Source organism: Xiphias gladius, chromosome 16, assembly GCF_016859285.1.
Source record: "Xiphias gladius isolate SHS-SW01 ecotype Sanya breed wild chromosome 16, ASM1685928v1, whole genome shotgun sequence".
Classification (NCBI taxonomy): Eukaryota; Metazoa; Chordata; class Actinopteri; order Istiophoriformes; family Xiphiidae; genus Xiphias; species Xiphias gladius.
In genome coordinates, this window is record NC_053415.1 from 16,234,006 (window position 1) to 16,247,500 (window position 13,495).

Below are 13,495 nucleotides of genomic sequence, written 5' to 3' on the forward strand. Positions count from 1 at the left end.
AGGTTTACACAGGAGCATAGAAAGCTCCTGAAAAGAATACTTCACCCCTTTGGCGAGTTGGCGCCGAATGGAACCATAGAGGAAGACATTCATTAGCTCCACACATCACCATTAAAATCAGCCAAAATGTTGTAGCTCTTCATATCACTGGCAGTGGCGCTGGTGCTATTAATGAGTGGGTTTCCACATTTCATGCAGGTAAAGAGAAAAAAGGATGTGTTAAAGAGTGTGTGTAAGACTGGACCTGTTGGTGATACATCATAAGTCCGCATCAGATAATAGGGATAAAGAGCTTTTCCTCATCGCCACAGGCAGCACCATTAAGCTACCGAGCGCGGAAAAGTGAGGCTCAAGCTTAAGGATCCACAGAAGCCAGCAGGCAGAAAGCAGCAAAGGAAAAAACCTGCTATTAAGCAAGAGAGAATTGGTTTTTCTCTGTCATAAGGAGAATTCGTCCTGTGAGATAGATGAGTGAGTCTGAAAACACAAATTCATACTTGCAATAATGAGCTCATATTTGAAGAATGGGGTGTACATCCGTCAAATTGAAAGAAAAAAAAAAGAGTCAAGGTTACCAAGTATTTCAGCAAAAGCTAGCCTTATCTTAAGGAATTTCCCCTTTTCAACTCCTAAAAAAAATGAAATTTGAATTAGCATATACATGTCAACCAAGGTGTTGACACATATGTGCTGGAGAGAATTTTTCTATTTCTATTTAAATTTCTAGTGGGGCACAAAATCTAAACCTTGTGTTGCCAGGGTCTGGCAAAAGGAATAGCTGGGCCACACACTAAAAACAAAACTGAAAAATGGATTGGAAAGTTCTGGAAATTGAAAAGGCCACCTGGGGGGAACTCAGAACCCTACTCTATAGGCCTACGCAGTTTCTTTTGGATGTGATACAGCAGAGTTTCAAACCACACAGGAGCTCAAATAAATAAAGGTAAAGCCCCTATATTACAAAAATGTTTTAATAGTGAAGGATGTGCATGATTAGATTGTGTATCTTGTGCCCTCTTAGGAAAACTCCCCACAAAAGTTGTTGCCAATTACACTGGATTGACACCATTGTGTAGATGGGGTAAGTTAGTTCCTTAACTTACACAAGTTAAGGAACTTCTCGCAGATGCAGACTTAACACCTGGAGTTCTTCATGAGGTGAAGCCACCAAAGAAAGTTTCGGGTACTTCTGACGACCAGGGGACTATAGTGATACTCCACTCACATTCAGCGTTACCTCAGGGTCAAACACGGACAAGATGTTTGTCTTGAGAAATCTAGGATGTGATGGACAATGCTTCTGCTGAGGTTTCCAATTGTTCAAAGTTTGTTTTGTTTTTTTAAATCTAAATGAATCGAGTCAAAATTTACAGAGATGAAAGAGCAGAGTTGGAAGAACTGGATATATTTAGTTTTCCCCTTTACAGCCTCCACAGTTTGTTCTCTTTAAGTTTGAATTCAGCCGTTTGATTTGATCTATTTCTTCTGAAAAACACTCTCCTATTACTCGCTCTTCCTTTGACAGAGTGGCAGTTATGAAAGGTGGCAATGTTGCTGGGATGGGGTTCATACCCCTGCAGTTCAGACTTGTTTTTGCTGGAGACAAATAAGTCAGAGTCTTTCCAGTTGAAGAGTAGTCATCGGAGCTTCATAACAAAATATTTGACATTGAGTTTGGAGTCTATCCATTGAATTAATCTGATCTGGCTTGAAGGACTGATGGAACATTGGATCACCCACACGTGTTACTGGCTCCAGTAAAAACAATCGACCTGTCTATTAGTTCGGATCAGCACGGACTGAAACGTTCAGTTCATTATTCTAATTCAAGAGGAGCTCGGATTGTATTTTGAGCATGCAGACAGTATAAATTATTGAAGAGAAAGGTGCCATCCACAAGCATTCTGTCTACTTTTTTGTTCAGGGAGAGTTTGCAACAGGTTTCAGATTTCAGGTCTCTGCGTGCAAATGAAGAAACCAGGTAGGAAAGAGGTTTGGGGATAAAAGGGACTTTTCACACACCTGTTAAGGTGGGATGATTACACCTTTATCATTCCTTTGAGCATAATGTAGTTTGATGACTTCAGCAAATTTTCAGCCCAGCCAATCCCCAACGTCAACCTCAGCAGAGGTCTGATCAACATTAACTGAAATGTATGGGTGTGCAAGTGAGGGCCATGACTATCAAAAGTATTATTATCAAGCTGATACAAACAGTTTACAGAAGTGTGCATGTCTACTTTTATTTATTGAGATTTTGTTTTATTTTGTTTCATACAGCATATTGTTCCGAATTGAGGCTGTCATTACTGAGATTGATAAAACAATGGAACATTTGTAGATTATGTACTCTGGAGATCACAACAGATGTGCTGCTGGGACTACTGCACTGGCAGATTGTTGACACTTTGGCCTTCTGGGAACAAAAACAAGGAATTTGCAGAGAGATCCCAGAAGGCCACATCATCATTAACAAGTCACTTACAAATCCTAAGCTTGTGCTCAATTCTGCAAAAAACTACTGTCATACTTTTGGGTATCTGCTTTTTATTAATAAGCTGCCTTCATACTTTGTAACAGCTTGCACTTGATAAAAATTAGGTGCACTCAGACCAAGGCAAGATAGCTTTTAAATCACGTGGTCCTCATTCCTGGAATTAACTTCTGAAATTTTAAAACTGGACAGTCTCATTACATAAGAAATTATACTGTCCAATTTTTTTGTGGTGTAAGTATCAGGACAAAAAAAAAAAGAAAAAAAAAAAGATAAGACTCAATGACAAGCATGAGACAGCACATTACTAGAATCTGCTTAATCAGCACATTTCTTAAAAGAATATCTGAAAATTAAAACCAAGGGGAGCAAAGATCGAGGAAAAATTGGAGGACGCAGTGGGGATAAGGTTCAGAGAGAACTTCTGCTGCTGCTCACTTGTCTTCTTCGGGATAATAGTGTGAAATCTTAAAGGTGTCTATTAAATCCTTTCCTCCCCCACGGGCACACAGCCATGTTGCCAAGTGCTTGTGTGTTTGCATTTTAACTCTTAGTACAAATTCATTTTTTGAAGTCGCTCTATGATAATTACCTGGGTTGATCCTCTGCTTAATTATTAACTGCTGGCACTTTCTTTGATGCATAAAAAAAAAAAAAAAAAGAATGATTATATGTTTGAAGCTTGATTTAGTGCCATGTGTCTTCCTCAGAATCTAAGCAGCAGCTTCTCTAGCAATCAGTGTATGTGGGGGAATTACATGGAATTTTAACAAACCTTATATGCTACAGCGTGCTGAGCACCGTTTCTTTCCAAGAACCGAACGACTTGAATATTTTCTGGTAATGATTGCTTTAATTTTGCTATAAAATTTCGAAACAAAAATGCTGTAGACGCATCGTTGTTTATATCACTGTTTCCTCCACCTTCTTGCATGATTTGTCCTACATATGGAACACATGTCACATGGTAGTTCTGTGTCTTATCAGCTGCAAAATGGACACATTGAGTCAAGTTAAGATATAATCTTATCTCTCAAACACAAACATATTTCACAGATATACTCAGTGACTGGTAAACGACTTGCTGACAGTCTCAACTACATTGTCAGCAAAAAATAAAAATAATGATAGTAATAAGAACAAAATCAGATAGAATCAGTATGTGTGAATAGCTGTCCCATAAAACTAGCTTGATACCAACAAGCTATGGAAGAAAACATCTGGATGCTTTAATTCTTGATGTTGCATTAATTTTCTGTTTATTGCGCAAGTTTGAAGGCTGAGCAAAACTGCCTGTTGCAAACTGCCTTTTGGTGGCTGTCCTGAAGTGGGCTGCTAACGAGGCTTAAACAATGAATCGTGCACTGCCCAGCCTGCCAAAGAATTGACATATTGAGGCTGACCCAAGTTGATCCCCTGTCCCACCCGACACGCAGCCTGCATCCCAACTGAACTGCTGCGTTGAATCATGTGGGCTCAAGCAGGGCAGAGGAAAAGATTGCTGGCAACACGTGCACTAAAAGCTGTGCTGTAGGAATTTGGGAACGCACAGCCACCTGTGCATTCACTAACATGCTGTATATCAGATATGTACACTGATCATTTGAACACAAACATTAAAATGAACAAATTTAACATGTTTTCTACCGTTTTTCTGGGTGAAAGTGGTCCTTGTTTCAAAATGAGAAATATTAATCAAATGTATCCCAACCAGAGCATGAGGCAGAGCAGATGGGGTGAATGATATGAGATTTTGTGGGCTGCATAAACACAGCTCTGGTGTTTCCTCACTGAGATATCCTCAGGAGAGAGGAAAAAAAAGGTTTCTAAGTATACTAGGCTGATCATCTCAGAACAGATATAAATAAATCAATTTGGGGAGCCCTGAAATTAAATTAAAAACTAAAGAAATCTAACTAGAAAGCATTACTTCCAACACCCCCCTCCAAAGAAGAGTGAAGTGTTGCTCGAAATCCAAAGCGTGTCGTAAATTGCACCAAATTGCTTAAACATGTCTTATCAGTGGAACACTTGGTATCTAAAACTTCACATTTTGCTCATGAAGAGTTGAACTGCACTAAGCTGAGAGGCTTAATGCAATCAGCGCTAATCCTTTAATCTTGGAATTTTTTTTTGGAAATAAACTTCATTACCCAGTCTTGACCATGACTCCTGTAAGCCACTCTTATTGACATTGGGGCCCCTTGTCACTCTTGCATTCATTAATAGTCTGCTGAATATTGCATTTCACATTTTTCCATTAGTGAAATGATGGTAATTGAGTTCACTCTTTACCGTCATATAGTTGTTATTGCCGTATAGTGTTCATCCCAAACAAAGGCTACAGAAATACATTTTCAGATACAGTGCAATGGAGGACAAGTGGAATCGTAAATCAAGACAGAATAGCTCGTCTCGATTTTTGAAAATGTAAACGCGTCACATAAATCTAATGCCACGGTGCCTGATGGCAAGAATTGTATTTGCCTTAAAGGTCCACTCCCTGATTTTGCTACAAAGTTAAATTTTAAAATGTCAACAGTAAGCTGGGAGCAAAATTAGGGATTTAGATCCACTTTGGGATGCCGTAACAAAGTCAAGGAGTAAATCCTTGAGTTTAGTAATCACTTAAGATGTATGGCAAGTTGTTGAAAAGCAGTCTTTATACAGTAGCATATTAAGTAGTCCAGGGTCGGTATCTAAAAGGACAGATAATGGACTGAGGCTGAGCTATGTGCCATAGGTAACACCTTAATGAGCTCCACTGTGCTCTATTTTGGCTCTGCAGAGACTTGTATATCAATCTCGACCTTGAAACCCCAGGTCCAAGGCGCTCTTGTTCCTGGACATTCGGCCTCATTTTGGCTGTGACCTTCCTCTGTCACCCTTGCAGCTGCTCCTGATGCCAGTGAGCGGACTCAGACAGGATGTAACCCCTGTTGGGAACAGTTGCAGCTCTCTGCCAAAGGATCATTTTACACCCATTGGCCCCGCAAAAATAAGATGTGAAATTAAATATTTGATTTCAGTTGTTTGCTTTCAGGGGGCAGGTCACAAACGAAGAGAAAAGCCTCTTCAGGCTGTCGACCCCACCCCAACCCCGTGCTACGACTGTAAGTGGTTAGGACATTGGATGGGATATTGTTGAGGCAAACTAGTACATTTGTGGTGCAGATGCAAAAGTGAGGGCAAACGGCAGTGAGGCCGGATTCTCTGTAAAACACATCCAGACATCCTGTTCTGTCTCTTTGGTCTTGTCAGAGTGGGACTGTGTGGTGGCCAAATACAGCTTGGCTCACACAGCTGTGGAGCCAGATATGGCCCAGAAAGTGGAATTACAAATCGCAGTGTTGAGGAAATCCCCTGGTTTCGATTAAGAAGGGAGGCGTTTAATATCAGGGTGAGAAAGTTCACAGTCAAAACATAATCAGATTATTTATTACTATACTTTAAAACACAAAATTATAATGCGGTCTATTAAATTACACAATTCCAGCGAACATAATCATTTCCATCACTTTAAGGTAAGTAATCATTCTGTCTTATCATCAAATACGCATTCCCGGATATTTTGAAACTATCTGTAATCTGTACCAGATTTCAGTGGCAGACATTTCTGCACCATTGCATACTTATTCTGAGTACACCTTCCAGTTACAGTACTTTAAATGTTGAAGTACTTTGCAATACTTTAAACTTATTTATTGCTAAATTTGTACTACACGCTTATTGTCTCAGCTCAGCTCTTATTTTCATTCACATAATGCTAGATTAATGTCGATTGAACAAAATGCACTCTTCAAATGAGTCAATACTGTAAAAAACATATCTTTATAAACAGATAAAACAGCACCCACATCATCAATATCACCTGCAATCTACTCGTCTAATGAGTCCGATACGTAATGCTCATTAGTTACAGTTTGAAGGAGCAAGGAAAACAACAACCAAAGAAAACATTTTCCTGGTCTTATGCTGCGCTCTTGTGGCGAACTCAGATGACTGTTTCATTGACTTTCAGTCTTCTGAACAGGGTAGGTATGCTAGGGAGCAGAATCTGTACTCCCACCACAATTATGTAACAATTTGATTTAAACTGCATGCTCGTTCGTAAATAAAGTCCTTGGTGAAAGGAGTTAAATTGCCCCCAAGAGTATAAATTAATTTGTATGAAATGTGAATAAAAGCATAGAATAAAACCCACCTGCCTTACTTACCTACTGGGATACTCGGAGGCACAGAGAGATCCCACTAATGCTTATGGGTTCCATTTTTCTTTGTATTATATAATTAACTTTGAGTGCTTTAGTTTCCATGGAAAGTTAAATGTATCAGACAGGAAAACGGGAGAAACAAATCACAGTTGGTTTATTGTAAGTGCCAACTGGAAAAAGAATGGATAATTGTCATTAAATTAAAAAAATATTGTAATTTTACAAATATATATATATTCCTGGAAATACTGCTGCTTAACAATCATTTCTGCATATCAAACACGAAAAGTATGGGAGCGTATAAACCGAAAATTAGTGCTGAAATGTGACAGATCATTAAAATCTAGCATATAGTGTAATAACCCATGTTCAAAACATGTCCTCCAGATTCAGGTAATAAAATAAGTCAAGACATGGGTGGTAAAATAGATTTAAGTGCTTCCACGACTAAGAAGAGTACAACTGGAGCCTATAACAAAACTCAGTATTAAAGTATCTTCAGATGACATCAGGGTACTTCAAAGCAACATTACAACACAAACAGGATTTTATTGTTACATTCAGCACTAAAAACTTTCATGGCTTCATTTTAAGTATTAAGAACATTCAAGTCTAGTTATGACATTCAAGTCTAATTATGACATTCAAGTCTAATACAAGTTTTTGATGGTTGTGTTGCAAATAATCTATGTATTTCATGACTACAACACATTAAAATAAACTACAAAATACATACAAAATTACATAAAGCAATAATTTTATATCATGTTTACATATGCAACAAAATTAATATATACAGTTCAAACTCCTGCAAAATAACAGGATCAGTGTATCACAGAGAAACATTAACTGGTACTGCAATTATAGATAAATAGTAGTGTTTCAGCATCTGATGGTGTGACAGGAGACAAACCACCCATCTCTAAAAGTTATCTTCACTGTAGTTCATTAGAGTCAAAGGGCGCATCACACCAAGGTTTCTGGCAGGGCGTCTGCATTTTCTTTTGACAGTATCTGCCATATATGCCACCTCTCTGTCTGCCAGTCTGGTGAACCACGGCCCTTTTCTTGTCCAGGTCCAGAGACGTCTGCCTTATCTACAGTCTGGGGAACAGGGCTCTGCTGGGTCTGTTGTGGAGTTTGGGGGTCAGGCCGATATGTGAAGAGGGAGGGTGTGGAGTGAGAAATATGGGTCTCCCTCAGTGGTCCGGAGTAGTGAAGGGGAGACAAACTATCCAGTCTGACCTTAAATAATGGATACGCAGGGTGTCCTGTCCTTGCTACTAAGTTGTCTGAGCTAAAGGCTCCTGATTGGCCGCTCAATCCTTGATGTAATGATGACTCTGGTTGTCTCTGTCCTCTCTGGTCGTGAGGACCGCTGCTGCTGCGAGTCACCGGAAAGTGCGGCCTGCATTCCAGCACACCCAATGAGGCTTGCATCGGTCTGACGGGCAGCTTGTGGTTACCTTGGTGACTGCTCAGCCCCTCTGATGATCCATACGACTCACATTCAGACACGTCTCCAAGGGAGCCTGGGAGAAACCATTCATTAACACCCAGCGTTCATCGCATATGTCAAAGGCAATCTGCAGCAAGGCGTAAAGAGGATTCTGTTACCAGTGATGCGATGGCCGGTGAAATCTTTGTTTAACAGTTCATGCCAGGTGTCCCAGAAATTGTCATTGTCACAAATTGTTGAGGCCGCTAACAGAAACAAAAGAATTGAGGGGATTATTTATTTTGGTTTAGCAGATTAAATGTTTTTTATGTCGTTAGGACATATATGGAAACAGATTCAAATAGTTCAACATTTTTGGAAATATGTTTACACGGTTCCTTGCAGAGAATTAGATCAGAAGATTGTTACTGCTATCGTATGTGCAGTAAATATGAAACTACAGCCTGCAGCCGGTTAGCTTAGCTTAGCACAAAGACTGGAAACGAGGTAAACAGCTAGCCGGCACTGTCCAAAGGTAATGAAAATGTTTAGAATATATTTGATTTATTATAAATATTTACATATGAATGTACATATGCATTTATAAACATTTGCAGATTTTGTAACCTTTGGACACAGCCGACTAGCTGTTTTCCCCATTTCTAGTCTTTAGGCTAAGTTACATACTTACTATACAGACGTGAGATTGGAATCAATCTCCTCATCAAAATCTCAGCAAAAAAAGTTTAAATGTGTATTTCAGAAAATGTCAAACTAATCTTTTAGACAATACTTTATAATAATATATGCTGCAATGAATTTAGTTCACCTTTGTCGGTAGAAAGCGTAGGAGAGGTGCTGCCAGATCCGTCTTTTGAATGGCCACTGAGTTTGTACTGCGTAGAAAGCCTGGGGACTCTATCTGAGAGTGGACTGCTGTCCTCTGGGTGTTTCCACAGCAGTCCATCTGACAGGACAGGGGAGTTGTTGTCATAGGGTGACACATCTCCACTAGATGCTTTGATGAACTCACTGGACAAGCATCGCTCAGTCAGAGAGAAGGACTCCTCTGCTCTAAGAAGGCCTGGATCTCTGCACAAACAAAGAAGACACAATGAATATTACTATACCTACTGCTTATATATGCACCAGGCATATGGCTAGTTATGTTCTGAGACAAGCACACTGTCTTACAAAAACATATTACCTGGGGGTAATCATGACTTATGATATATAGTATACACTTCCTTTAGATAATTTAGAAGTTTAGACAGGAGAGCAGCACACAAAAAAGGCAGAAACTCACGAGTACTGAGAGGCCTTCCGCCGGAGTAGGTAATCCACAACATCAGGATCAGTTTCTAGCAAACTCATCAGCACCTCATTCTGCAAGTCAGCGGGAACCTTGGAGAACCAAAACTCTTTTTCACTGAAGCTCATAATAAAGGATGACTGTTGTAAAATTGTATTCTCTGTTACATTCAGTAATTAAGCACACTTCAACTGAAGTGAACTAAACAATCACACATTTCTCCTATAATGCAACATTGCACTGTAAAAAAAAAGGTCAGCATGGTATTTGTATGGTATAAGGCGAAAATAATTAACAACAGTTAAAAGTATAAATGACACAGAGAAAATGTCTGATGGGCTTTAACTGCCTTCTGGCTTCCTTAACAGATCATTTTCATATACTCCATTTAATGTAAGTGCAATCTGCACTCAAGTTTCTGGTGAAGAGCAGAAAACATAATGTACATGCTCTTGCTCCCAATCATTGACTATAAACAAAACAGAGGCTGGAATGACACTTATTAACCTCTCTAATGGGGCTTATCATTTGCCGTGCACTAAAAAGAATATTCACTTAAAAAACGTATTTTTACAAGGTTCAGGAGTGGAAAACAAATTGCATGCACCTCTGTGTTTTCCTGGGATACCACTGTATTTTAATAAGTGACTGCAAAAGCTTAGTCCTTCTCAAAACCCATAAAGCTCATAGTTACATATCATTTGGAGGCTCCACTGTATTAAGCTACAGAATTCCCCATAAACACACTTTTTCTGCCCAAATAAAACAAAACAAGACCCACTGTGACCTTGAGATTGTTTGATTAAACCGTGGGCTGTCTTTAACTGTTTATAAATGCATTTTTGTTTGCAGTAAGCATGGCTTACCATAAATAGTATATCATATGTATTGATCATCCTTTGGACCACGCTGATGATGGCTGTACTCTCCTCTGCACGGGCAAAACTCTGCACTGCAAACTCTTTGTCTTTTTTTTGCTTGTGTAAGAGGTTGGGTCCAAAGATAGTAGCTAAATTGAGTGATGTCATCTTGTTTCCTGTTACCTAAACAAAACAGAGGACAGAATTTATTTGTCTGGACAGTCTGAACATACACATGTGCATACACAGACATTTCATCTCACAGAAAGTGAGATTTCTTTGATTAAAATTTCTTCAATTTTTAACCAATAATCTTCAGCTTAAAACAACTTCAGCAGTTTTGTTAGTAAACCTCTACGATCACAACCAAATTATCTGTAATTACCCAAATTTGACCCCCACTATCACAAGAAATGTTTTTGACACTGAAATGATTTATATGGAAAATTCTCACACGCATGGAGCAATCATCTTATTAAGAGTCTGTGTCTTTAGCTGTAGACAGACTCTCCTTGGCACCCAGGACATGTTGGGAATGTGCACCTATCACAGGACTGCTATCATCAATAAGGCGGCCTCTGCCTTCTTTTGTTCAAAGAGACCAACCAGACCTTTCTTTCATCATTACAGAATGTTTGCTTCTAGAGCCAAGGCCAAAAATACACTGGTTTTAAATGTGTGGGAAACCATTAATCGCCAATGTGATGATTAGCAGTCAAAAAGTAAGATCAACACACACAAAAACATAAAAACGTTACAACATAAAAGGCTTTGGGCTCAACTTTAACGGCAGAATCGCAATGGCGAGTGCAAAGTGCAAGGTCGTGTGCATAAGGACAATGAGTTCATATTTAAATGCATGTTCTAAAACGCATCTTGCAATGTGTAAAAAAATATTGAGTAAAATGGAAAATAGAAATGTGCAATTATGATGGTTATGATGATTAATCATTACATTTTCAGTAGTCACATTACTTATCTCAAATCATATTAAAGCTATTCCAAACAAAGTGGTGCATGACAAAAATGGTCCAGCAAATGAAGAGACTGGCTTTATGGAATACGAAAACATTATTATCTGGTAGGTGCCCAGTCAAAAGATGCAAATATGTAGATGGTGAAATAAGCTGTGTTCACAGAATGTATTCTCACAATGTGACAACACATAAACTGGGGGGATAACAAATTATGACCAAACAGTATGATGTTTGCAGAGGCACGTTTGTCATTGTGAGGCTGGGTGATGTTGGTTGTGCATCATTTAATCAAGATACCCATAATGGATCATCATGCATAATGGGCGCTGCACTTTGGAGCAGCACTTTCTTCAAATTAAAAGCTGCAGATGTGACAAACATCTGTGTTACACCCTTCTGTTGGCTGCTGGGATTCATCATAATCACATTAAACTTGTAAAGTTTCAGCATTATTCTGTGATAGCTGCTCATTCCCTGAACATATTTTCTGAGCTTTCTAGTGGAATCTATAAATGTCAAAATGTCTGATGGGCTGCCCGCAGAGCTGGTCTTCAGATGTTTAATCCTGATTCAAGATCAAAGACCAAATTATGACCAAAATATCGGCACCTTGTCTTGTGCTACCTCATGTGTGTATAAATCTCATCTTGTTACAGACCAAAAAAAAGCAGCTGCTGCTTGTCCCGGTCTTTACACTGCCATAAGAACAGCGCATGTCCAGTTTCTTTACCTCTTGTCTCTCATTGCCCAGGCTGTCTTCAGCATGTGCAGCCACAGTGGACAACAAGCAGAGGAGACGCTGCAAGGTGTCGCTGTTACAGGGAGGAAGCAAGAATATCAGGAGCTGGATGGCGCTCTCTTGGTCTGAATAATCCAGCACTGCAAAAAAAAAAAAAAAAGCCCAAAAATTGACATCAGTTTCAAATAAATCAGACGGTAACAAGAGAATTCATCCCAATAACAGCAAGTGAGTCAAGTGAGTTGTTTTTGTGTGTGTATATACAGTATGTGTTTCTTCTCCTCACGCAATGTGTTGATGAAGGCCGTGTAGAGTTCTCTTGTCAGCAGTGGATCAGGCATGTCTCTGAGGAATTCCTTCAGCAGTGCAGCTACATCGTGGACACTATGCTCCTCATCCAAGTGCACCTCCCATCCTTGGTCGAACTCCTCGCGAAGCTGGATGAAATATTGTGATAGTTAATACAGCAAAAATGTTGCTCATAGTTGATGCAGTTTAGTTAAGTTCAGAGATATTTTAAAGCTAAGCAGCTCAAATCTTACCTGTCGTACTCTCTTCTTGGAACTCCCAACACGGAAAATTCCAACCGTCTGTAGGCCTAAGCAAAGACAAAGACGCTCTCTTAGTTCCAATATTGTGGCTAATGTTCAGTCTCACAGAAATTTATATTGAATGATTTAGGTTCTGACCAAACTACAATTGTTACTGAATTGTAAGTTTCCACAGAAATATTCTGTACATTTCTATGCTGCACCATTAGCACTATTCTTAGAGTGTTACTTTTGAACTTTGATAATAAGTACCATATTTTTCCAGGTGCTGGCAACAGAGATCCACTGCCCTGGGCACCTGTCTGTAAATAGGGTTAAGGCTGAGCTTTTTGTCATGACGCTTCTTCCTGTTGCCAGCTACCTCTTCTGGCAGAGACAGCTGGAGGGCCTCCAAGAGCCGAGACTGGTTATCATCAAGGTCAGTGATGCAATCCACAGACACTCCACCCTGTCAGGCAGATGGGTGACAACCATGGATAGAGTGACTGTTGTGAGTAGTAAAATGTGGTGCATTTATTTAATGGCTGCATCATCTGCCCAATGAGTGATTATCCAAAAGGTTTACAAAGTCCCAGAGAATTCTGACGTGCACGGGTAATAAGACAGGGTCCCTGTTGCACTACAACAGCCTGTCAGGTTTACTGACAAACAAGCCTACCCTCCTGCAACTCCGTGGGGCTGCGTCTGGTGTGCTCAGACGAGGCGATTCATTAGGGGTCTCAGATGTGGAGCTAAGAGACGAGGTGCTGCTGGAGAGTTCTTTGTTAAGCCTTTTGAAGCTGGAGGTGAGGTGGAGGAAGGATAACATCAATTCAGTGGGGTCACTGTGCTCCTCCCGCGGGGGATCGTGCCGCTGCTTGTGTGTGCGGTCGTTGGAAATGACCTGCGAGAGTGGTATGCCAAACGCCTG

At 39.8% G+C, this 13,495-nt stretch overlaps 1 protein-coding gene across 2 annotated transcripts in view; it reads right to left on the reverse strand.

Annotated features, from left to right (window-relative positions):
• Positions 1 to 7,335: 7,335 nt before the first annotated feature.
• Positions 7,336 to 13,495, reverse strand: part of LOC120802029 (rho GTPase-activating protein 6-like) — an 18,667-nt gene continuing 12,507 nt past the window's right edge. For both annotated transcript variants that reach the window (XM_040149460.1, XM_040149461.1), the window contains exons 4-13: positions 13,244 to 13,495; positions 12,838 to 13,033; positions 12,577 to 12,632; positions 12,321 to 12,471; positions 12,026 to 12,174; positions 10,325 to 10,501; positions 9,453 to 9,550; positions 8,976 to 9,238; positions 8,326 to 8,412; positions 7,336 to 8,240 (exon numbers count right to left, since the gene is read on the reverse strand). The exon at positions 13,244 to 13,495 is cut by the window's right edge and continues 11 nt beyond it. In XM_040149460.1, coding sequence (XP_040005394.1) covers positions 7,675 to 8,240; positions 8,326 to 8,412; positions 8,976 to 9,238; positions 9,453 to 9,550; positions 10,325 to 10,501; positions 12,026 to 12,174; positions 12,321 to 12,471; positions 12,577 to 12,632; positions 12,838 to 13,033; positions 13,244 to 13,495 — 1,995 coding nt within the window. In that variant the 3' untranslated portion in view covers positions 7,336 to 7,674. The remainder of the gene's footprint in view (positions 8,241 to 8,325; positions 8,413 to 8,975; positions 9,239 to 9,452; positions 9,551 to 10,324; positions 10,502 to 12,025; positions 12,175 to 12,320; positions 12,472 to 12,576; positions 12,633 to 12,837; positions 13,034 to 13,243) is intronic.